The sequence below is a fragment of the Eretmochelys imbricata genome, chromosome 1 (assembly GCF_965152235.1).
Source record: "Eretmochelys imbricata isolate rEreImb1 chromosome 1, rEreImb1.hap1, whole genome shotgun sequence".
In the NCBI taxonomy this organism is placed as follows: domain Eukaryota; kingdom Metazoa; phylum Chordata; order Testudines; family Cheloniidae; genus Eretmochelys; species Eretmochelys imbricata.
In genome coordinates this window covers 287,313,691-287,339,586 of record NC_135572.1, presented here as the reverse complement: position 1 = coordinate 287,339,586, position 25,896 = coordinate 287,313,691, and the positions used below count along the sequence as shown (strand labels likewise).

The window sequence follows — 25,896 nt, the reverse complement described above, 5'->3', positions numbered from 1 at the left end:
CAGGAAGAAAGAAAACAGTGTCAGACACCTCTCTGCAGCAAAAATTGTGGCTTCCATGGCCAAAAATGCAGAATTCTGTTTAAGAAAACAAACAACCAAAAGTCCATAGTTTTTAAAGCATGGAGCATACAGACTTTACATCAGCCTCAACTACAACAGAACTTTATACATTCCCTGCAATCACCATAACCCGCAAATGTTTCTCAGGCAAACGCAAAAAAAACCCATAGATTTTACTGACACTGAGCCCTGAAGTTTTGCTTCTCCTCTGGTCCAGCAGGTGCCTGAGCAAAAGGCCCTTCACTGAGAACCAATTGCCTCTAGTCCCCAGCTGTTACTTTATGAACTCTGAGAACACACAGCTGACTCTAGCCCAGGGGTGGGCAAACTACAGCCTGGATCCAGCTGGTCAGGGCTTTGGATGCTGTCTGCAGGATTGCCACCCCCGTGGCGCTGTGGGCCTATTCCGCTCCGAGAAGCAGCCGGCACCACATCTCTGCAGCCCCTGGGAGGGCAGGGGGCTCCACACGCTGCTTTTGCCTATGGGTACCTCACCCAAAGCTCCCATTGGCTGGGAACGGGGAACCTCAGCCAATGGGAGCTTCGGGGGAGGTACCCACAGGAGAGGGCAGTGCGCTCAGCCCTCTGGCCCCCAACTCCCCGGGGCCACAGGGACATCCACCTTCCTGGAGTGGAGCAGAGCAGAGCACGGGCGGGGACAGGGCAGGCAGGGAGCCTGCCCTGGCGCACGCCGCTGTCACCCTAGAGCTGCTCCAGGTAAGCAGCACCAGGCCCGAACCCGCACCCCTCCTACACTCCAACTCCCTGTCCTGAGCCCCCTGCTTGCATCCCAACCCTCTGCCACACCCCACACCCCTCCTGCACCCCAAACCTCTGTCCTGAGCCCCCTGCCGTACTCCACACCCCGAGCCCCCTCCCGCACCCCAACTCCCTTCCCTGAGCTCTCTTGTACACCCCGCACCCCTCCTCTGCCCCAACCCCCTACCCTGAGCCCCTCCCTGCACACCACACTCCCTCCCCCACCCCAACCCCAGCATGCAATTTCCCCACTCAGATGTGGCCCTCAGGCCAAAAGGTTTGCCCACCCCTGCTCTAGCCTATGAAACAGACTTAATAGAAGCATCACACCTGGTGTCCCTTCAAGATCAAAGGCATAAAGATCCTGCAGTTACAGCTGCAATGATTAAATGTTTCTCTAGTGACTCCAGAAAAGTCAACTTGTCTCTTCAAACCATCCAATTCATGGGGATGACAAACTGTGTGGGAGTTCTTAACAGAGTTAATTCAGAACTGATTAGGAAAGCATGGGTCACACAGTACTTCTCAGATAGTGCAGTCATGCAGTGCTGGTGCCAGTGAAGACCTGCTGGTATGGCTAAGTATTAACATAAGAACACAAGAACGGCCACACTGGGTCAGACCAAAGGTCCATCTAGCCCAGTATCCTGTCTTCCAACAGTGGCCAATGCCAGGTGCCCCAGAGGGAATGAACACAACAGGTAATCATCAAGTGATCCATCCTGTCTCCCATGCCCAGCTTCCGGAAACAGAGGCTAGGGACACCATCCCGGCCCATACTAGCTAATAGCCATTGATGGACCTATTCCCCATGAATTTATCTAGTTCTTTTTTGAACCTTGTTATAGTCTCGGCCTTCACAACATCCTCTGGAAAAGAGTTCTACAGGTTGACTGTGCATTGTGTGAAGAAATACTTTGTTTTACTTGTTTGTTTTTTCAGTACTTAGTCTTGTATAAAACTTTGACTAAACCTGTTTGTGCTAAAAACATACTAATGCTCAAGTGTTCATGGCTCCTAAAACTGACAACTGAATTTGGTTGTCCTGTATTCATAACTTTACTTACACAATTTTTCCACAACTTGATGCAATCAACTGTCACAACTTTCTTTGCAAGCTAGCAGATTTGAGACAGATATCTGAATTATCAGGTTTGTCGGCTAGAAGAGGAAGAAGGAACTCAAGATTGTACCATCAGCCATATTTCATTCTCTTCCTGTTCTGTACTCAACCTATGACTACAATGGTGATCAACAAAATAGCTTACTTATGAAAAGCAGGTTAGTGAGGAAGCTGATGCTATACAACAAAACTTGTCTTGGGGAGTGGTAGAGAAATCTGTCTTTGGTTCAAGTCATGTGTAAAAGCAAACGAGTAGAGATAGGTTAGCTGAGCAGGCAACTGGCAGACACTTCTGAATAGCATCTCTGAGTTCATACTCCATTGTGATGCAAGAACTTGAGTTACTGATGTGGAACAACTTTTAGCAAATAGATGAGAGAACCCACCACTTTTTTTTTTTTCATCCATGGAATTCAATGCAGGGTGGGAGAACTTAATAAATATACTGTTCCACTGTTCGCCAATAGCTCTTCTCTATGCCTTTCCCGTGATATCCAAAACACTGTGAAAAATGCAAGAAGAGACCAATGGCTTCACCATTCTGATCCAAAGGCCTTAGGCATTTGGAACTGCAAGTTCTTATCAGTCTGAGTGATTGGAGGGGAAGAGACTTTTCTTCAAGTCAGCTGTCAAGCTTGTCTCATTCTAATACTTAACTTTAATAAAGACTTTCACCAGAATATTAAAAATGCAATGTTATTGCCTTGCAACTAATGTATAAGCACCTATGTTAAATGTGCTGAGAGATGTCTACCACAGGGGTGGGCAAACTATGGCCCGCGGGATTAGCACTCCTGTGGTGCTGCGGGCCAGCACTGCTCCTGAAGCAGCCGACACCACATCCCTGTGGCCCCTGGGGGAGGGGGTATAGGGCTCCATGCGCTGCCCTCACCTGTGGGTACGTCCCCCCACAGCTCCCATTGGCCAGGAACGGGGAGTCTGCCCTGGTGCGTGCCGCTGCCACCCTGGAGCCGCTCCAGGTAAGAGGCACCAGGCCGCAGCCCACACCTCAACTCCCTGCCTGCATGCCAACCCCCTGCAACAACTTGCCTGCACCCCAACCCCCTGCCCTGAGCCCCCAACCACACACCCCCACCCATCCTGCACCCCAACCCCCTGCACTGAGCCCCCTCGTACACTCTGCACCCCTCCCCTGCCCCAACCCTTTGCCCTGAGCCCCTTCCTGCACACTGCACCCCCCTCCCACACCCTGCACTCCTTCCCGCACCCCAATCCCCCACCCCAGCCCTACCTGCATGCAATTTCCCTACCCAGATGTGGCGCTCAGGCGAAAAAGTTGGCCCACCCCTAGTCTAGCAGGTTTTCCAGCAAAACAAGACTTGGGTATGTCTAATACAATGGTTTTCAACCTTTTTCATTTGCGGATCCTTACAAATATTTCACATTGAGATGCAGACCCCTTTGGAAAACACAGTCTGTGGATCCCCAAGGGTCCACAGACCACCGGTTGAAAACCATAGGTCTAATGTAAACTATCAAGCAAAGGGAATATTTTTGGAAAAACTAAATTTCTAGGTCTTCATACAGCACAGAGAAGCAAAAGGTGACACCACCTTTTTTAATCTTTTGAAGGTCAGAATGTAGATTCTCCTAAAGCTGGAACATAACTGGGATATTTTCCCCAAAAGAGGAGCTAAGCCCTCTGTGGCTGTCAGGGCTGGGCCTGCCTCTTGGACCTGCAGAGGAGACAAACTTAATGACGGGCCTGGATAAATGCAGAAATACTTGGGTAATGAGTACTTCAAAAACCAGACTAGCTTACTGATTCACTTGGGTGAAGGGGTGGCATTCCTGAAGACCACTCAGAAGCTGTATCTGCAAAAATAGGTCTGCTCTGCTTAATGGGTAGCAAGGAGCATATTCTACTAAGTCTCCAACTACAGTGACTTCCTCTTCCTGCACAGGCTTCCAGGTTCAGTTCAAACAGTTCTTCATAAGCAAAGATGATCTGAGAGAGATCATACTCCATCTATCTAAGGCTACTTCCATGCATAAAGTCAATGGACTAGCTATAAAACTCCATGGAATAGCCACTGCTGTTTAAGAAGTAACAGCCCATTGGGATGGAAGCTGAAAGTGCCTGCTGCTGTGTCCTTTCTCCCTCCACCCCACTTCCCCTTTCCTTGAAAAGGTTCCAGCTCCTCTGATATACAGTGAAAGGAGTTGAGCACTCTTTACAGAGTTAGAAGTGAAAGATCACAGATTTAGCTCTTCGACCCAGCATCTGTGGATACTGGTTGATGAGCAGTATGAGGAAGTAAAAAAGCTACTGACACTTTGCTGCAAGTCATTTGTACTGTATGGAGGACACCAATGTCCTCTTCTCATCCTTTGTCTTGAATACTGCTCTATCCAGGAGCTCCTGGAACAGTCTACAGTCTCTCACAATGTGGCTCACGTCATGAAAAACATGTTCAAGCTGAACAACCTGATGGTAAGTGCCCCTTGCAATAGCATTACTTGTCAAGGCACAAAAGAAACCAGAGACAAAGACAGCTAAGAAAAACTTGTGAAGCATGACTTGGGGTCCTCAGTTTTGATTAGACCACCTCAGATTATATGCCCAAAGAGAACAGCAAAGGAAAAAGTAGGCAGAGGACTCTTAAGTCTTCAATTGTATCAATTTCAGCACATTGCAATACATTTCACTCACTAACTGGTGGGTAATTCAGGCAGGACCTTGTCTTATGAATGAGTGAATTAGTTACCAAACTGGTTGATTGTGACATCTATTTTAGGCAGCAAATTAATTTTTTAGCACTGGGCCTAAGTGAACTGACAGAGCAATTCTGAAAGCCTTTTGATCTTGTTTGCCTTCCCATTTTTACTATTGTTTCCCACACACACACAAACTCCGAAGACATGGGAGATGCACATCTTTCTCTGATCCTATTTATTCTCAGATTACTCCTTTCCAATGGGCTAAGCATATAATTATTACCTTACTCTGACATATGTAAGCTAGAAGAAAACAGCTTACCCCTCACTCAGTATCATCTTCTAAGCTGGCTTTGGCTTTGTTTATTGGAGGATTGAAATATCATGTAAAAACTTGCTATAGATGGTTACAATTTCTTCCCTGAGACTATTGCTTTTTGTGATTTAAAGAAGTAGACAGCACAATATTCAGTTCAACTACTTTCAAACAATGTTTTGTAACACTGGACCCAAGTTTAAGTTCTGTCATCTGAATCACAGGTCATTGGCACCTTTAGCTGATAGGTTCAAGACCTGGAACAATTTTAGGTTCAATGTCTTTAGAAACCAGCTCCTAATAGTCTGTGACCAATAAACCTGAATGACTCCAATACCAAACCAGATGAGAACACAGTTCAATTGGGATCTCCAGAGTTCAGCAAGGATGAACTGTATTCCACAATTATACTAAATTTTAAAAAATTAACATTTGCTTGGCTTTACAGGAACAGATTCTTCTATTCTTCACACTCAATCACCTGTCTAAAGTAGGAAGTTGAAGAAGTGGAAGTTCTGAAGGCATAATTTATGCCTTCACATTTTAAGTTCTCTGCTAGGAGCTAAAGAGCCATGAAAAGCTAGCAGCTGTCAAAATTTTCTTGAGACACAAGGTAGGTGATGTAATATATTTTAGTTTATCAATTTCTGATGGTGAAAGCAGCTTTTGAGCTACACAGAGCTCTTTTTCAGGTTCAGGAAAGGTACTCAGTGTCACAACTAAATACAAGGTGGAAGGTTTAGCATAAGCAGTTAACAAATTCTAAGAAACCATTCAAGGTGAAGTAGCCCATTAATACCTCCGCAGCTCCAAGAGTCAGGCCAAAAGAGAGGATTAGTGGGTTACAGACTGTTGTAATAAGCCATGAATCCAGTGTCTTTATTAAGATCATGATTTTTAGCATATAGCAAAGTTATGATTTAAAATCCCAGGCTCACCTTTGGAAGGTGTTGTTCAGATTTCCTTTGAGGACAAGGACTGAGAGGTCAGATATGGAGTGATCGTTTTGTGATAAGTGTTTGCTCACAGGTAGTATTGCATTTTTGTCTTATTTTTCTGTGACAGTTCATCTGAGAACACAGTGATTGTCTGGTTTCACCCACATAGTTATTGGGGCATTTGGTGCACTGTAGGAGATACACCCCATATTGTGACAGGCATATGTAGGAGCCATGGATCTAGGAAGGTGTGTTGGGGAGCACTGATCATCGTAGCACTGTAGATAGGTCTGCAGAATGTGTGTCTGTTGTTATGGCGGAGTCTTGTGCCATTTGGAGTTGGTGTGCCCTGGTCTGTGGAGAACTTGCATCTGATAAGCCTGGCAAGGCTGGGGGGAAGGGGGGAGGAACGGGAGGGGAGGGGGGTTGCATGAAGGTGAGAAGAAGGGGTTCAGGAATGTGGTCAGAATGTGGTCCCCATTGAGTATGGCTTGTAATTGTTTCATGATACCCCCATATGGGTTCCAGTGTGGGGTGGCAGATTTTCTTGAGTCATTGGCTGAATGGAGGCATAAACAAAGCACAAAAAAAAAAAAATACTGAATTTCTACAGTAGTTAAGAGAGAGATCTCTCTTTAGTAGTTAGAAGTATAGCATGGTTCACTGGTTATGGTGCTTTACTAGACTCACAAGGTCTAGGTTCTCCTACCAGCTTTGCCACTGACCTGTGGTGTCTCCTTAGTAAAGTCATTTCATTTCTATGTGCCTCTTTCCTTCCTCCACCCCCTACTACTTGTCTCTTGTCTATTTATAGCGTAGTGCTTCAAGGTAGGGACAGTCTCTTGCTATGTGTGTACACTGTACAATGGGGCCTTAATTTTCTACTGTAATACAAACAAGTCACAACAGTTATAAACACACACTGATTTAGAGCTATACTTTCTACTTGGATGTGGGGCTTCCACCAGGTTTACTAGGAACCAAGTGGATATACCCAACAGCAGAATTTAAGCCTCATGTTTATTCCTGACATTACATAAAGTATAAAAAAAACCTCAGCTTGAATTTGGCTCAAAAAAAGTATTAATTTTGTAAGAGTTAAGATTTTAACATCAGCTACCAAAATTTACATACATTTTAAAATTGAAATACAATATTTTGAACAAGTTCTTCTGGGGGCTGAGGAGTCCACACCATTAGTTCCTACAGAATTTAATTTCCCATCCACGCTCATGCCCAATTTACTTATGTTGAAAATGTTAGGCTGTGCAACACATTCTGCAGAAGTGCTTTTGGTGGCTTATTTAGGAAAGTCTTTGAAATCCTTAGCATGGCTACAACAAAAACAACTCCAGACAACTAGATAACATCTTGTTCTGAAGACAGAGTTTCTGCAGAACTGAACCTTAATCAGGATGTCCCCCAGAATCTTCCTTTTGCCTTAGCTTTTGCCTTAGCCACCTTTTGCCTTAGCCACCACATTTTTGCTTTTGCCTTAGCCACCACATTTTTGATGAGTACTAGGTATTTCATAAGATTTTCAAGCCCTGAAATGACAAGTCACCTGTTCTTAAGAAAGGTGCCCCCATTCTTCATAGCAGCAATTCAATTTTTAAAACACTTCAGTTATTGTACCTTATGACTCCGGTATTTTGTATTAACAGTCATTTAAATGTACAGCAAAGCTTTTTTCACTTCTGAAATTGAGATTTAACTGATGTTCCTCAGCTGCCATTCTATGCCCCCCTCCAAAACAGTATCCCTAACTGTGGTTTTTCTCATCCCAGAGAATCTGCTCATATAGTAACTTGCTCATATGTGGCTGCACCTTTCTGCTGCAAGACAGAGGACAGCTCCAGACAGAAAATCAAAAGTGACTTTTAGTCACCCATAGGGATCTTATCCAGTCAGTCCAAAGAGCCACAATACTGTCCCATTAAAGGGCAGATCTTGATCCACAATCTGCCCTGCTTACAGTTCAGTAAGGAAAATGAGGACATAAAATTCTACATGCACCTAGGTATTATATCAGTACTGCTACCATTCCTGCCCTGCTGTGAAGCAGGAAAATCTGAAGCTGGAGAATATAGCAGCCTGCTGTAACAACAGGTTTCCATGTGACCAAATGGCTACAGCTGCATTGTATTCTCCCCTAGAAAGAAAGTCCATAACCCTGGGTAGAAAGTGGGAGGCTCTGAGAAAGCAGGGGGGGTGGGGTGGGAATAACTGGCTAATGAGTAAGGCTAAGATTTTGCCATGGCTAATTTTAGTAAAAGTCATGGGCAGGTAATGGGCAATAAACAAAAACTGAAGGAAGCCGTGACCTGTCTGACTTTTGCTGCGGCAGCTCCATGGTTTCACCTGCCACCGTGGTAGCTGGGAGCTGCAGGATGACCATATCTCCCCAGCTGCTCGCCCAAGGAGCCCCTCCATCTGAGGCTGTTGCCTGTGGCTGGAACCCTGCCAGGGCCCTGCTGGCTGCCAGCTCCAGAGTCCCGCGGCCACTGGGGCTGAAGCAGAGAATGTCCCGGAGGTCTCTGGAAGTCACAGATTCCGTGACTTCCATGACCTCCGTGACATAAAAGTAGCCTTACTAATGAGTAATAAAAATATAGATCTGGATACAGGATGGATGTAGGCTGATGTATCACGATGAGGAGTGCTATCTTGATGTTCCATATTTACTCAGTGATGTAGATATCACTTTTGCATAAAGACTGTTTGGACTTGAAAACTAGCTGCCAAACCAAACCATCAACTTATCTCAAAAGACAAAATGCATTCTTGTTCTCTACATAGCACATCTCTTCATTAGCAAATCTTCAATGATCAGAACTCTGATGGCCATTTTGTTGATGCATGGAGTAGACTACAGCTTGTCCTTCCACACTAAACTGACTTTTTAGTACAGGTTAGTAAAGTTGTTCCAAATTGTAGATTTTTCTGAAGAAATAGAAACTTCACAAGATTCTTGCTGGGGTTTTTTTTGGTCGTAATAGTAAAGATTTCGTAGAACTGTTCTGCTAGAAGCTATTACTGCATGCAGTCCTGACTGAAAAGTGTGCTGTGCTGCCACAAAATTGACTGCTGCAAATGATGCTTAAAATCAACGTTAAGATATCATCCAGTGGATATTTGAAGGATCAGCCACACTCCCATTCAGCCAGTTGAGACCTTCTGACACTCTAATGTAAAGGCAGGAGAAGAGAATACATCTGACTTGCAGGCCAATAAGGCATCTTTTTCCCCTGAACCTCTGAAACACAAGGTGGAGGATTACTACGTTAGCACAATTTACAATTTTGCCCTTTAAGGGGTCAGGAGCAAAAGTGTGCAGTAAAAGTTTAGACTCATTTAATGGGGCTTTAGAAATCAAGTCTTTGCTGAAAGTTAGAAGATGTTATTGTTTAAGTAAGGACTTCGCAAGCTATTCAAATACAAAGTCCAATTTCAGAAATCAAGAACAACGTTGTAGGATGTACTTCGGCCTTGCAATGTTTTACCCACCCAGAGTAATTTGAGGGGTAAGATTTAGAGTGAAACCCTGACTCCCTTAAAGTCAACAGACAAGACTTCCATTGATTTCAGACTTCCCGGGAGCCAGGGTTTCACTGGTAGTCCATACTTCCCCTCATTTAAAAAAAGGTGGGCAAACTGCATGTAGGATAGTATTTTAATGATTTTGTAAGACTTGTATTTAAGGATCCATTCCTGGGTTACCCTGCCATAATAATAATTTTTGTCATTATAATTACAGTTTGTGACACCTCAAGCTCAAGTGTCTGAAATTTATTCATAAACTTGGCTAATTAAAAGGGTTTTTTTTCTTTTAAAGAGGCTTTCATTTTTAACTCTTAAGGATATTACAGAAACAGTGACTTCCACACATTTATGAATTAAGGCCAAACTTCTACTGCAAATACATGAAAACCTTTCATGCAAGTGTTTTCACCATTAAGAGATAGGGAACAAGCAGAGTTAACATAACATCTACAGAAGGAGGAATAAAACCCAGATTCTCTCACGCCAAGTACTGCAGTTTAGCCACAAATCTAGACTTCACTGTTTGTAACTCACCTTATTAGAAGATAATTACAATTGCACTGCAGGAAATTATGATCTCAGTTTGATAACAGTTACCTCCCTTTCGGAAGAACAGCAGAGTAATTTAAAGATTCTCGTTAGTTTCACAGCTCTAAGATGCATGGGTAGAAGTTGTTGGAAGTTTCACTTTTGCTGCTCAGAGTGCTGAGAAAGAATTGTATCTGTATCTTTACAGTAGGTGTGGTCTCTGGGGGGAAATAATGAAACACGTAGATCAAATTACTCATTTACTGCAAAAGAAAAAGCTATGAGTAGCAGCAGTATAGGCCTACTAGAAAAATTCTGAGCAACAGTAGTAAAGCTAGATCATGGGTGGAGGGCTAGATGATGAAAGAAAGGGATAGTGAAAAGGGGAAAAACAAAGAGGAACTTGGTCACTTCTCACTGCCTCACATGCAATCCCCCCCTCCCCCATCACCACCACCCAGTCAAAAAAGGTAAAACTATTTCTCCTCTGCAGCTGAAGAGCTGGGGAAACCGGAGAACAAAAAGTTCTATCTGGCACGTAGGTACTACTATTCTGGAACATGTGCAGGGAAGGAGGAGGAGGAGAATTGGGAGCACCTAAGAGTGTCTTCACAGCAGGTTGACATCCATGGCTGGCCCATGCTAGCGGACTTGGGCTCACAGGGCTCCAGCTGCATGCATGTTTCATTGCTATACAGATGGCTCTGTGACCCTCTCACCTCACAGGGTCCTGGAGCCCAGGCTCCAACCTGAGCCCAGAAGCCTACACAGCAATGGAACAGCCCCGCAACCCGAGGAGCCTGAGTCAGCTGACAAATTGTGAGAGCCCAAAGCTATTGATTTCTGCAGAATTTAAGCACCTTTAGATGGGCTAGTTTTCTAGTCCCTCTACTACTTCTAAATTAACTGAATACAAACCAATGCTGTGTTATCTTTCTGAGTCAGCAAGCAGGTCCAATGGTTCTGCTGCATCAAATGGTATCCCCCAACAGCAGCATCTTGAAATTAAGATGTCGTAAAACTAGTCATTCAGAACTCCGTAGCAGAGAAATAGTCAAGAATTGTTAGTTTCACGATACTGTTACAAAAAGCTATAAGCAAAGACAATCACTAGAGTCATTCATGGAATAAGCATATTCCAAAAAAGGTTCCAAGCAACAAAGAGACAGAAAGCTCCTTCTTTGTAACAGTTATTGGGGAAATATAATTTGAAATTTAAGAGATACTGGCAAGAGGATAATATAAAGAATTGAGAGCCCACGCAAGAGCCATTGACTACAGTACCTGCAACTTTATTTACAAGCAAGCTGGGAGTTGTCAAGGACTTGGCTTCTCAGAAAGGCACTGCTTCTGGACCCCAACTGAAGCTCCCTCTTACCTAAATTTGCCCCCCTTCCACCTCCTCCCCCCACTAGCTAGTCTAATAAGTTAAAAGTTAAGTATTTATTGCACAGTACTATACACTAATAGAAATTTGGGGAGTATTTGTAAGATTATCACCCTCCCTGCACTGCAGCCAGAGAAAGTGTTTCATTTTAAACACTTACAAGACCAAAATATTTTGAAATACCATAGCAGGGTCAAAATTAACTTTTCTGGTGAGGAGTCCAGTGTTGCAATTACCCAGCAAGCAGAGGGACATATAGGGGTTAACAGCAAGATTCATCCTGGCCTATTTTTTGGACTGGCCTCCAGCTAGGAGGTACCAGTAATTAGGATTGGCCAACTGTTTAATCACACAAACCCAAACACCCCTGCCCCATCCGAGCCCATGAGGCCCCACCCCTTCTCCAAGGCCATGCCCCTGCTCACTCCATCGCTTGCTCTCCTACACCCTCACTCACTTTCACTGGACTGGGACAGGGGGTGGGGGTGGGGGTGAGGGAGGGGAGGCGGGCTCTGGGCTAGGATGGAGGGGTTCGGCGTGTGGGAGGGGGCTCCAGGCTGGGTCTGGGGCAGGGAGTTGTGCAGGAGGAAGTCCGGGATGCGGGCTCTGGGAGGGAGTCTGGGTGCAGCAGGGGGTTCAGGGCTGGGGTGCAGGAGGGGGCAAGGGGTTCAGGCTCCGGCCAGGCAGCGCTTACCTAGGGCGGCTCCCGGAAGCAACCAGCATGTCCAGTTCCTAGGCTCAGGGGCAGCCAGGCGACTGAGCGCTGCCCCTGCCTGCAGGCACCACCCCCACAGCTCCCTCTGGCCACGGTTCCTGGCCATTTGGAGCTGCAGAGTCAGCGCTCGGGGCAGGGGCGGCGCGCAGAGGCCACCTGGCCGTCCCTATGCCTAGGAGCCAGAGGGACGTGCCAGTCACTTCCGGGAATCCTGCAGAGTCAGAGCAGGTAGGGAGCCTGCCTTAGCCCTGCTGTGCCACTGACCAGACTTTGCCCTATTAAAATCTCCCAGATTGTCTTTAATAGTCACCGAGAGATTGAGGCTGATTCCGGGACACTCCTGGCCAATCTGGGAAGGTTCACAACCCTAATAAAGATTCAAATATGTTCAGTTCTGGTGAGTTTTTTTTAAAAAAACTGCTTTTGTCCAAAGAGGTTGTTTTTAAATCTTCAGTGCTAAATGCTAGATCTTGTTTGTGCATAAACCAGGACTTCAGAATTGTTCACAAAGTTGAGAAAGGTGCTAAAGTTTGAAATAGACTGGGGGTGAGGATGACATGGCATGCTACAAGTAGCAAAAAAGGAGCAATTATTTGCTGTTTTAATTCATATACTAAGTGAAATTAAGTATTGGAGGGTTAGTGGTAGAGAGAAAATAGTCATACAGCACCTCTTTTTTAAGACATTAATTAAATGTCTCTTCCCAAACTAACAGTAGAAACTAAATAGTAATACTAGGCCTCCTACATCTTAGTCAAGTTACCAAAACACCAGTAAGAATATCTTACTGTAACTTCCTGCAGTCAAATAAAAATAAATTTCCCTTTAAAAGTTACGTCTCCAGTATATAAAGTGACGTGCCGGTATCAGTATCAAACACCCCTTGTCCACACTAATAAGGGGACTGCATACAGAAACTCACTGACAGCCACAGTATTAGTGCAGCACACCCTCTCTCCTATGCTATTCTTGAGAGCCAAGAAAATAGAAAGTGTTAAACTGTTTTCCATGGAGTTGGAGACAAATTACACACTCTATTCAAAGTAGCTTTAATCACTTAGGGCCCTTATAATAATGTGCACAAAAAGTTTCACAGGTTAGACAAAGTGAGAATGTAAAATTTCTAATAATTTGCAGTTTTATATAACTTGTGTTTTTAATTCCATCTGATACTGACTGGGGAGGCCTCTAGCTATAATTAATACAATTACAAACTTCACTCTTTACCTGGACTAAAACCCAAGAGGAGGATGGCACAAGACATGAGTCTACCACTTATCCTCAGCTGAGCTTTTTATGAAGGTTAGGCACCATCAAGTCATAAAGCACCAGTACAGAGTGATTTTTAGACCAAAGCAAATTTACATTTAAAGTCAACTGTAGATTAGTAACACTCATTTGAAAATGTGTTAATGTAAACTTAAAGTTTAATTAAATGCTGAGACTTTTTAACTGACCCTTCTGGTAAGGTCTCAAATTTTACAAAAATGCTAAAGACAAGATACATAAAGTTAAGGTCTTGGTCCTGGAAACACGAACACAGTTATGTAAAGTAGTTCATAATAATAGAATAGTATGATTTCAGTGACTATTCATGTGAGTAAAGCTAAGCATGTGCATGTTTACAACACTGTAAAGTTGTATTTATTAAAACTTTCGTGGCATAAAAATCTCATCTCAAAACAAGACTGAAAGTTTAGACTTTCGATACATTGACAAAATTATCACAAACTTATTTTTTGTAAATACATAGGCCAAAGTTTTCAAAACAAGGATCCTAAGTCTACATTTTAAGCACCTATGGGTATGATTTTAAAAAACTACAAGACGCACATGGCCCATGAAAACTACAAACTGATGGAGAAATATAGCCTAGTCAAAGAATTTCAGCTCTCTTTCAGGTTTCAGAGTAGCAGCTGTGTTAGTCTGTATCTGCAAAAAGAAAAGGAATATTTGTGGCACCTTAGAGACTAACAAATTTATTTGAGCATACGCTTTCGTGAAGCTTTTCAGAAATTCAACAGGTTCACAAACTCCAGGGTCAGAAGGGAAAATTGTGATCATCTAGTCTGACCTTCTGTACAACACAGGCCATAGAATTTCCCTCAAAATAATTCCCAGAACCGATCTTTTAGAAAAACATCCAATCTTGATTTTAAAGTGTCTAAAGATAAAGAATCCAACACGATTAAATTGGTAAATTGTTCCAATGGTAAATTACTCTTAAAAATGTACACCTTATTTCCAGTCTGAATTTAACTAGCTTGAACTTCCAGTCCTTTGATCATGTTATAGCTTTGTCTACTATGCTGAAGAGCCCATTATCACATATTTGTTCCCCCAAGCAGCTCCTAATAGACTGATCAAATTACCCCTTTAAAACTTCTTTGTTAAGCTAAATAGCTTGAGCTCCTTGGATCTACCTCTACGAGGCACATTTTCCATTCTTTTAATCATTCTTGTAGCTCTTCTCTGAACCATCCCTCTCCAATTTATTGATGTGCTTCTTCAATTGTGGACATCAGAACTGGACACAATCTTCCAACAGCAGTGCCAAATACAGTGATAAAATAACCTCTCTATTTTACTCAAGACTCCACTGTTTATGCATCCAAGGGCCATATTAACCCTTCTGGCCACAGCGTTGTGCTGGGAGCTCACATTTAGCATCATGATTCCCAAATCTTTTTCAGAGTCACCACTTCTCAGGATCGTGTCCACCATCCTGGAAATATTACTCCTAGACGTATATGCATTTAGGTGTATTAAAATGCGTATTATTTTCTTGAGCCCAGCTTGCCAAGCGATTCAGATCGCTCTTAATCAGTGACCTATCCTCTTCACTATTTACCATTCCCCCAACGTATGGGTCTTCTGCAAACTTTCAGTGATGATTTTATGTTTTCTTGCAGGTCATTAATAAAAATGTTAAACAGCATAGGGCTAAGAACCAAACCCTGCAGGACCCCACTAGAAACATACCCAATCAATGATGATTCCCCAATTATATTCTGAGACCCATCAGTTTTAATCCATATAACATACCGTATCAATTTTATATTGTTCTAGTTCTTTAATCGAAAATGTTATCTGGTAATAAGTCAAACACCAGAAGTCTAAGTACATTACCATTATCAATCCTGTAATCTCACTAAAAAATAAAGTTAGTTTGACAGGATCCATTTTCCGTAAACCCACGCTGATTTGCATTAATTATAATTTATAATTTAATTCTTTATAAATAGAGTCCCATATAAGCCACTTTAAAGTCTCCATTAATAATTGATCAGAAGGTGGTGCTGCTTGCAAATACAGAATGGAATATATGCCCGTCAATTTTATGTTCAAGCTTGTGTTCTCACAGGCTCTGAGCTAGTCTCTCAGCACAGATGTGCATTATCAGAGTGAAACTCAGAACAAAATTTGAAGTTCTACTAACAAAACAAGTACATGACACAGTAATTCAAAACTATCAGGTGGGAAGAACTAGCAACATAAAACAAAACCAAATCCACTTATTTTAAAAAAAAACAACATGTTTATCCATCCTGGTTCACACTATCAAGCAAAGGAATGGTGAACTGGCAATCAAAAGAAACAAAGCTACAGTAGCCCAGCTAAATTGGGGGAGGGGAGGCGAGAGAGAGAGAGGAGGGGACGACAACAAAAAAGACTTTGTACTGTATACAAGTCTAGAACTTCATAACACAAAACCCAGAAATTAGAACCATTCCACACAATAAGGGAGAGTGGCTGACAGGTTGGCCTCAAGGGCTCCTACCATGACCCCCCTCTCCCATAAATCAAGATCTTGCAGAGCCACACTACTAGAATTTTGTGCACATTATTTAGCTATTAACTGGCAGTGCTCCCCCATCTGCAGTGACTAATGAGATAGGTCCTAGCTAGAGGGAAGCTAGAAATTTTATTTATTTATTTATTTATTACTTAGGGTAGTCTTGGGGAGAAAGATGAGATGATATTTTACAGAAAAAATATAATAGTGAATAGGGGATACAAAGAGTTTCTATGTTTATGCATGGACATTTTTATAAAAAAAGTCATGTGCCAAATTAATTAGTTTGCTTGAATGCTGCATTCCTTCCCTCTACCCTTCATGTTTGCCCCTATGGTAAGCTTGTGTTTTTAGATGGTCTCCTCTTATGAATTTGGAAAGCACTACCTAGAACATTCTACATGTTACAAATGTAAGTATTAGTACTAAAATAATTTGGAACCAGCCAATTTTGATTAAGAGTGACAGGTTTTTGTCTGACAACAAATAGAGCTGCACAGTTCTTATTAGTGATTAAATGTCAAAAGCAATAACTAGCATTCTTGTGGAGAAAATCCAGAGTCACCATAAGCAGGTGCAATGCCAAACTGGGCCTTTGTGTGATTATTTTGTCTGTAGTGCCTCAGCCTATTTATTAAAATCCCTGTATTTATTGAAGATCAATTACATTTATTTTATTATTTTAAATGCCCCCCATTAGCCTTATATTCCTAATACGCTCTAAGAAGGTGTATGACAGTAATGGAGAAATGAATGCCACCACTCATATTTGAAAACATTTCTAAAACTCTGCATCAGTAAATTTAAAGTGGAAGACAAGATGAACTGTTTTGTACAGTAGTTAGTGATGCCTCAAAAGCCATTAACACACCACTTTCGTAGGTGGCAGTTTGACAAAACTTACTATACCTGATTTAAAATCTAGGTTTAAAACTCCAGAGACAATGCATGACTAAACATTTTGTTTGTTGTAAATACATGATAATCTTTTCCTTACTGACATATCACAATGCACTTTAGCAGACTACTAGAAAGGTGACAGCTGAGGAATGCCTCCACTCCTATGCCAAGGTTTCCATTGACTCATTTCAGGAATGCACACAGCAAGCATGACAGCTTGGAATGTCTCCACCCATCTGATAGCATCTGAACATGCACTGCTTACAGCTAGCCATACAGACTTGCAGCTCTATTCCAATTAGATCAACAAAGAAAACTAATAAGAAGAACGACTTTTACATGCAGTATGAAATTTTGCACTACTCAATGCATGCCAAGTGGTGAATTCTTAATTGTGATGTACTTAATGGCTAAAAATCTTAGTTTTCATCTCAGAAGGGAAATTAAACTGAACAAGAGACAATTAAGGGGCAAGTGCTTGCTCTTTTGTAATTCATCCTTTGAAGGATTTGGTCAGAACAATAAAATATAATCAGGTAAATGTTACTGAATGTCATGTAGTCTCTCTCTTTTGTAGTCCTCAAATTACTTATATCAGTAAGCATCTCCTATTAACTGGAATAGACATTATAAGGTCACCAAAACACAAAACTAACCATTCAAAAGCTTGTATTATTTCCAGTTATGCCCATAGTGTGTACACAGAAGACATGGGCACAGATACTCAACTTAAGGATGATCTATTGAAGTCATGGTTCCAATAGCAATTATCCGAGGATCTGCCCCACCCTGGAGCTCACAATACAATCTGAATTATACCATTTCAATAAATAGAAGTGAAATAGTTACAACTTATGTTCAAAAGCTACAGTGACACCTAGGCTTAGTCTACTCCACCACCTAAAAATTAGGTCAACCTAGGTACACTGCTCAGGGCTATGAAAAATTTCACACCTGTGCAACATAGTTAGGGTGACCTAACCCCCATTGTAGACACAGCTAGTTTGACAGAAGAATTCTTCCATTGACCTAGCTCCTGCCTCAAGGGTATGGATTTACTGGAGTGATGGGAAAAAACCCTTCTCTCAGTGTAGCAAGTGTCTATACCAGTAGTTCTCAACCTATTTACCATTGTTGGCCACATATGCAGATCCCAAGTGTTATGGGAGCCGCATCCACACTATATATACACACTACGTGTATTGCTCTGAGGATGTCACGTGGCTGCAGCCATGTGCTGATTAGGCCGTAAGTGGCCCACGGGCCACAGGTTGAGAACCACTGGTCTACAGTACAGCAGTTTAACTGCAGCTGTAGCACAGACATCTGCCTAGATCAGCAATTAACTTCCTCAACCTGAATCTGTTCACATGCAGTGGTTCCCAAACGACCTATCGTTATGAGTGGTTTATGTAACATTCCTTTTACTACACAAAAGTAGGTTACAAAAGAAAAAAATTTTAAAAAAATCAAGCGTACCGTATGTCAGAACACGCATGGCATTTAATCTACACATTTCATTGTGCCAATGAAATCTGTAAATGCTTCAGTGTACTGACTCAAGAATATTTAATTCCAGGGCAAAGTTTACAACTAGAAGACATGGTCATTAAACAGTAACTTATTTTACAAAATAAAAAATTATACTGGCTGTAGTTATTGCCAATATTTTGAATTTGTTATGAAACCTATGTGACTATCTTATAAACGTATTCTTCAAATGCTACATTATAGATACTATAAATAAGTTTGAGATGTTTCTACTCATGTCATTGCCAGTAATTTTTAAGATGGGAGTTTCCCCAAGCTTCGTCTCAGCCTATATGCTAGAATTCAGTTCAATTATTATATTTGTGCATTTAAAAGAGGACACTTAGCAGAGACAATGTGATGCCTTTACATACAACTCAAAAAAGAGAGGTTGGGTTCAAACCTGGCGTATAGTTAATCCTCAGTATGCACAAGGCTGTTAAGCCAAGTTTGGAGAGGTACAACATTTACAATTATTGCACTCTACAAAAATTTGTATGCAGTCATATGCTTAATAGAATTTTTCTTATATGTAGGCTAAGTACTAAAGATGCCCTAAGTTATCATGTAGTATGAAGGGGCACATGATGTACCCAACACTTCATATACTTTATCTCTTCCTCCACCACCACTATTTCTTTAGAGAGGACGGAAATTAGACAGGCCTTTATTAATGCAATATTAAGGTTGCAAAATTAAGCACAGAAATCAGGAAATTAAGAGTTACCTTAAAATAGTTATTAGCTTAGTCACACTGAAGTATTATGCTATTCAATTCTCATTTCCTGGAAATGAACACGTTTTACAGAATCTATGGCCAGCAGAAGCGTTTCCACTCATTTCTTTACGTTATAGTAATTTTTTAAAACAAACATCTGAAGTCAGACAGTGCAACATTAAGAACCTAGAAGTGAAACTGATTTCCCCACTTCTGTTGTCCACACTGAGACACATGCAAAAAGGAAAAAAGCAGAACAATGACCAATAAAGGATTTTTTTAAATCCTTACCTCTAAGCGTACAGTGTTATCAGAAACAAGAATGATCTCCCCCCCATGCAATGAGATGGAAGGTATCAGTTTCACAGTAAACCAAGTACAAATTCTGACGAATGGATTTCAAGATTTTTGTGCACATTTTTATATCTAATGTAAAACTAATTCGTTTCTGCAAATGGGGCAAGACTCTGTCCTCCAGTAAGACCAACACCATTGAAGTCGCAGCTCAGGGAGTGGGGGTTGGGTGCTAAGGTGGCTTTGAGCCATTTTTGCATCATCTTGATCCTAAATTGCTCTGCAGCTCCTATCGTAGTGTAGATGGCCATAGGAGCTTAGATTACAGCAATCTACCCCTGGCTACCGGGCTGCCATGCTATATGTTGTGTCCCCTTGCCCTGGGGACTTCCTATTCCAGGGCTTACAAGGGGGTCCTCAGAAGACAGCCTTACAGCTGTCTTTCCTTGTTTTTATGCCAGTGGGCTCCATCTACAGCTCAATCACTGGTTTTTAATCATCCTTTTACACCACTCCAGCCCTTTAACCAGGTGTAAGGGCTCTAGAAGGGGATAAGGCTATTACCCAAGATATTTAATGACAACCAGTACTAAAGCCCATGTCAGCATGAGTGATCAAGTATATACGTTTGCGATAAATAAGCAATAACTGGATCTCTTTGAAAGAAAAGGGAGGCAGTTAACTTATTTCAAAGTAAACTCAAAGCAACTACCTCTGCGATTAGTAAATCTTAAGATAACAATAACTTGCATACATGGCATGTACTGTCATCTCCAAGTTTGCCCTTTGTCAGCCAAAACCAGACCACTGTACAGTTCTATAATGAATGATCTGTGGTTATAGTGTTGTTAGCCACTGCTGAGCCAGTGCTATACGATACCAAGACAACAGCATTAAGATATTCTTAAAATCAGTTCCCCCACACCCCACATGAAAACTATGTTTTAGCTACAGAGTGGGTGACGTAACACCTTTATTGGACCCACTTCTGTTGGTGAGAGATACCGTACAAGCTTTCGAGCTACACAGAACTCTTCTTCAGACTACACAGCAGATTTTGTTAGGAAAAAGAGTTTAATAGATAGTAAGGCAATGAAGTCAATCTGCACGATAAATATCAAGGGTTCAATTCAAATAGCTAGTGTTATATTCCCACATCAGCTTGATCACCAGTTATGCGGCAAAATTGTGTCAATACTTCCCCATAGCTCTCAGGTGTAGGAAGACAAATGGCTGTTCACAAAGCACTCCAATATCTTAGGGATGAGCCTATAGAAGAGCGTATTATAGATTAAAAAAACCCACCACTAATAAGAACTACAAAACTGAAGTCTTCACTTCAAGATGTGAATATACATACTACGCAATTTAGATCTGCTGGTCAACAAGTTTTAAAATAATTTGACAGTCTTTTTTTACAATAATCATTCCATAAAACCCAGTGCACAAGACGACTCATATACCCAACATAAACAAAAACCATGTTTGTATGTTGCTCATGTCAGTAAGTCTGTTCTCAGAGTTAGCCTGTACTAAGAATTTCTAATTTTTTTTTTTAAATAAGTGACAACATGGAGGCTCTTATAGACCAGTCATGCACAGGCAATTTCTTCCCCACCCCAGAGACTAAATGCTAGCAAGTATTACATGACATCACATTTCGCCTCCTGATTCTATTCTTCTCTTAAGTCCTGCTGAATTACCTGGAAGGACACATCACAAGAAAAAGAGTTAACCCCTACAATCCCAGCGTTACATCTATGCACATGACAGTTATACAGAAAAAATGCATTATTCAGAGACTCTGTCTTTTACAACTTCCATTGAGTTAATGGAACATTTTGGATTAGGAAGCCCCAACCCAAAAAACATAGAAACCAACTATGCACAACCCTGTCAAAGGCAGAAAATAAGATTCAAATTCAAAGATGTTAAAACCAGAAGGGACCATTATGATAATCTATTCTAACCTAGATTACAAAACAAAAATATTTTTCTGTACTGATTTGCAAATAGGAAGCTTAAATACTACTTGGAATATAGGTGGTAAATGTGACAAAACGTAGTTTAATATGTTGCATCCCTTTAAAAAAAGAAGTGCACTTAACATGCACCATGCCTACTTCTGTGCAGCAAAATATAAAATGAAATCAGCAATTAGTGTCAAATCACTGTAGAATTAAAATGTGTAGGCAGTATGGGGGAAGAGAAGCACTTAGACTTTCCATCTCAGAAATAAATGTCTGCAGTACACATTGGCCTTTAGAATGCATACTGAATAAGAAGCACAGTAAGAATTCGTTTTGTTATACAGGAAGAGGGACAAAAACCCTGCCTAGTTCATCCTACAAATTTTATTACTCCACCCAAATAGCTTTTGAGCCTTAATATTGGAACAGATTGCCTAATGAATGGCACAGTGGTTTGGCTGGTAGCACAACTTGTTGCCACAGTGGAAACTGAGGCTACGTCTATGCTGAAGTTGGAGTTCTATGGGTAAACACATATGCATTAACTTTGATCCAGCTAGTATGCTATAAGAGCAGGTCAGCCACCATGGTGGCAGCAATCTACCTGCCCAAGTACTTACTTAGAGACTCCAACAGGATTGTTCTCAGGCAGCTAGCTTGTGCTGTACAGCTAAACTGTTATTTTTAGCTCAATAGTTTGATCAAACCTAGCATGCATACACCTGAGCTGGAAATTACACCTCTAGCTGCACTGTAGATATACCCTGAAACTGAAGCTACCCCATGTGTTCACGGCTGAATGTGTTGAGGAACTGCCACCAACGTTTTGAAGGAAAGTGCTGCTTATCCCTTTTTCCTATACTGCCTTGTGTCTACATGAAAATATTACAAAAATGTAGTTTATTCTCCTGCTCTAGTGCACTAAAACCTAACTCATGGTGGGCGACTCAAGACAGGAGAACGCAGGTGATGTGGAATAAATGGATGAGAACCGGGGGAAGAAAGCGGTCCAAAAATGGGGATAAATCACTTCATTTTAGATATCATGCAGGTATTCTTGTTTCACATGGATGAGCAGGTCTAAATTGATATAGTGCTTAAAAATGATGGTAACCATGGAAAATCCTGTCTATAATAGGGCTTTCAACATTACCGACACTGGTGAAGTCACAATGCTAAACTTTTGAGAAGTTTCCCTACGGTACATCTGGCCTTACTTCATACCACAACAGCTCTCATTTAGAGTAGACCCATCTATGATAAATAAGATGTGCAGCATTTTCTATTTTGTCTCAAATGCATGAACAACAAAGAAGTTTGGCTACACTAAAGACTGTGTCAATTAAAGGGACACTGCAACCAATACATTCCCTGAGGGGCTTGGGAGAATATACAATCAATTCACAGTTAAATCTCCCAATTTGCTTTTCAACTAGATGTTTGTTGACAGAAGCCTCCCAAAGCCATTTTTAGTTATCCCATAGTAGTAACACTAGAGTATCAACTACTCCAACAGAAGTTTAAGCAAAAAACCAAAAACTTGCAGCTATCTTGATCTCCCACTATCTGCGGTCAGCTTGCAAATTAAGGAGGGGTGAAAGTCTGGCAGCACAGAGGCAAGGATGACATTAATAAATGCTAAAAATGTTGCACTACAATATCATAAAGTTGTCAAAGAGACTCCTCCTCACCTGCTTTTTAAAAAGGCTTCTCAGAATGGCCAAAAACCGGAAACCTTAGTCTTAATTTGTTGTTCTACCAATAACTATAAAAAACAACACTTCTTTTGTTCCCACCATTAAAAGTTCTATACATTCTGGACCTGAAAGAACTTGTTTATATATTAACAATATAACCAATATTATCAATATTCTAATAACAATATTACCAATTCTGTCAAGGCTAATAATACAATGAAAGGGCAGGTGACAACTTTTGTACAGGAAACAGTAAAGCTATTATATACACACCTTACATTACAGTAAGAGTTAAGAGTATAAAATCCAGTTCTTAGCAATCCATTTATTGTTAGCTATTACAATAAATAATGGGGCATTCCTCATACTTATTTCACTATCAAGAGGTTTACCACATACTAAAGTCACCAGTTTCTGTTTAGAAAGAGAACACGGTCACAACACTGCTCTGAATTCCCTCACTGCGCTATTTTGGAAAGATTTTACCACCTGATCGAACTAGAGCTCATAATTACTAAGTCTTTCTGGAACTACTGAGGTACAATTTTCAAAACAAAACATTAATCTATCAAAGAGATTATTCTTTCTTTTCTGAATTTAGTTTAGTGAATTTAATATGCTGCTATGGTTTTTGGTCTGTTGCAGAAACGAAAACTATTCAGGCAAACCCACATTATCTCTGGATTGCCACTGCCTTTCCTTATTTGGCTAACATTTTCAGATTCCAATCAGATTGCTATAAAACTTTAACATGCACAAAGCATCCATTTTGAGGAAACTTCACGGCCACTTTCATTAAGGGTGGGGGGAATGGAATGGAAAGTTAGATCTCAGTTCAAAAACCATGGACAAAGCAATCCCTTCTTACAACCTCCCACCGCAGGAAAAATATCCTGTAAAAACACTGCTAACCTAAGAGTAGGGCTTTCACACTGCGGCAGAAACCATCAATAAAGAAAGAAGCCTGTCTCCTATCGACAAACGTTTCTATATTAAGAACAAAACACTAGTTTCCCCCTAGAAACCAGAGAAAAATAAATGATCCGCCTTCACAAAAAGCAGATTTAATCCCCTGAAGTGCAGAAAAATTGGAGGGGTCGGGGCGGCAGGAACTCTCTCCCGATAACAGCAAACATGGGAGTGACCCTGTTTCTCATCCCACCATCCTTACCTGCCAACACCACCCCCTTTCCGGGATCTGCCCTTCATCTCCCCCGACTCCGGGGCGCCATCTCTCCTCCCTGGACACACAGCGGGCAGGGCCCCGGCGGACCCAGCTTTCTCAGCGACACCCTCCATGCTATCCATAGCCGGGGGGTCCCACCGACACCGTCCCCGGGGGAAGGAAGGCAGAGAGGGCTCCGGATCACCCCAGTCAGGGGAGGAAAAGGTTTAGCCGCCACCCCAGACAGTGGAGTAGGGCCGATCCCAGAGACTAGGGAAAACGAGGAAGAGCAGCCTCCGCAGGGCCGATCCATCGGCTCGGGACAGACCCCGCTGCAGAGAGCTGGAGTCAGGCTTGGCAGCACCTCCCCACGCCCCCGACCACCGGGCCCCGACCACCGGGCCCCTCCCGCCCCCGCGCGGCCAGGCCCAGCCCCAGTTCCCCCCGCCCAGGCCGAGCCAGGCCCCGCACGGACCTGGTGCAGTGCGGTGAGCCCGTCCACATTGGCGTAGTTGATGTCGGCGCCCCGCTCCAGCAGCCGCAGCACCTCGTCCGTGTCCCCGCTGGAGCAGGCAGCCAGGAAGACGGCGCCGTCATCGAACTTCACCTTGGTCTTTTTGCGCTTGACCACGGGCGGCTCCAGGTCGGTCTCGGAGCCGAGCCAGCGCTTCAGCTGCTCGTTCCGCTTCTGTTTGGCGTCCGCCATCTTCATGCCCCGCTCCTGGCTGGCCCTAGCGCTCCGAACCGAGGAGAGCCTCTATCCACCACTATCCCATAGAGCACCGCGGCCGACCCGACCCGGCCGCCGCCGCCGCGCCGCACTCGCTCACCCGCCTAGAGGGAAAGAGCCGGAGAAGGGGCGCGGAGGCCGGCCGCTTTAACATAATCTCGCGAGAGTCCTGAGGGGAGGGAGACATCGGAGGGCGGGGCTGTGAAAGACCGGAGCGTGAGATCAGACCTGAGCAGAGGGAGTGGGCGGGGACATGGGCGAGGCTCTGAGCGGCCCAAGGGCGCGCGGGGCAGGGTAGAGGTGGCTGCGGCAGGGATGGAGCCGCAGCGGGTGCGGGGGATCGGAGAGGCGCAGGGACCCTGAGCGGGGAGCGCGCCTCAGCGGTAGGCTGCTGGGCGGGGCGGCAGCAGAGCAAGGGCCGTTGAGCCGCGCGGGCGCGGGCTGAGGTGAGCAGTTCAGCCGACAGGCCACGGGGCTCGCTGGCAGGTGCAGTGCAGGATACCGCTTCTCGAACCGTGTGGATTGTAAGAAACTGCTACCCGATGTCGCAAATGCCTATCGATGGCCGTGTCTTGCACTGTCGTGTATGTGAAATTGCTATGTGTAGAAACGTGCTCCCTGTAGCCGTGAGGGATACGTGTAGATTGTAAGAAACAGCTTTTGTAAAAAGATGCTACTTTATTTGTACATACTTGAAAACTGTTATCATGTTTCAGTCTTCCCTCATAGGTCATGTTTTCTAGACCTTAAATTTTCACAAACTTTATAAGTGTACCTTCTATGCCATTATCTCAATCATTAAGATTTTGAATAGAAACGTATCCAGAACTGACCCCTGGAGAGCCCCACTCCTTATGCCCATTTTATTTTAGTTCCATCTAGGTTTCATTTCCATAGTTTGTTTATGAGAAGGTCATGGGAGACAGTATCAAAGGCCTTACTAAAGGCAAGATATACCACATCTACCGCTTGTAGGCTTGTTACACTGTTAAAGAAAGCTATCAGGTTGGTTTTACATGTGAGACTGCTTGAAATACCTTTCTTAGCA

At 42.8% G+C, this 25,896-nt stretch overlaps 1 protein-coding gene across 2 annotated transcripts in view; it reads right to left on the bottom strand.

Annotated features, from left to right (window-relative positions):
* Positions 1-24,960, bottom strand: part of PPP1R12A (protein phosphatase 1 regulatory subunit 12A) — a 211,603-nt gene extending 186,643 nt beyond the window's left edge. For both annotated transcript variants that reach the window (XM_077832675.1, XM_077832676.1), the window contains exon 1: positions 24,594-24,960. In XM_077832675.1, coding sequence (XP_077688801.1) covers positions 24,594-24,830 — 237 coding nt within the window. In that variant the 5' untranslated portion in view covers positions 24,831-24,960. The remainder of the gene's footprint in view (positions 1-24,593) is intronic.
* Positions 24,961-25,896: the final 936 nt, after the last annotated feature.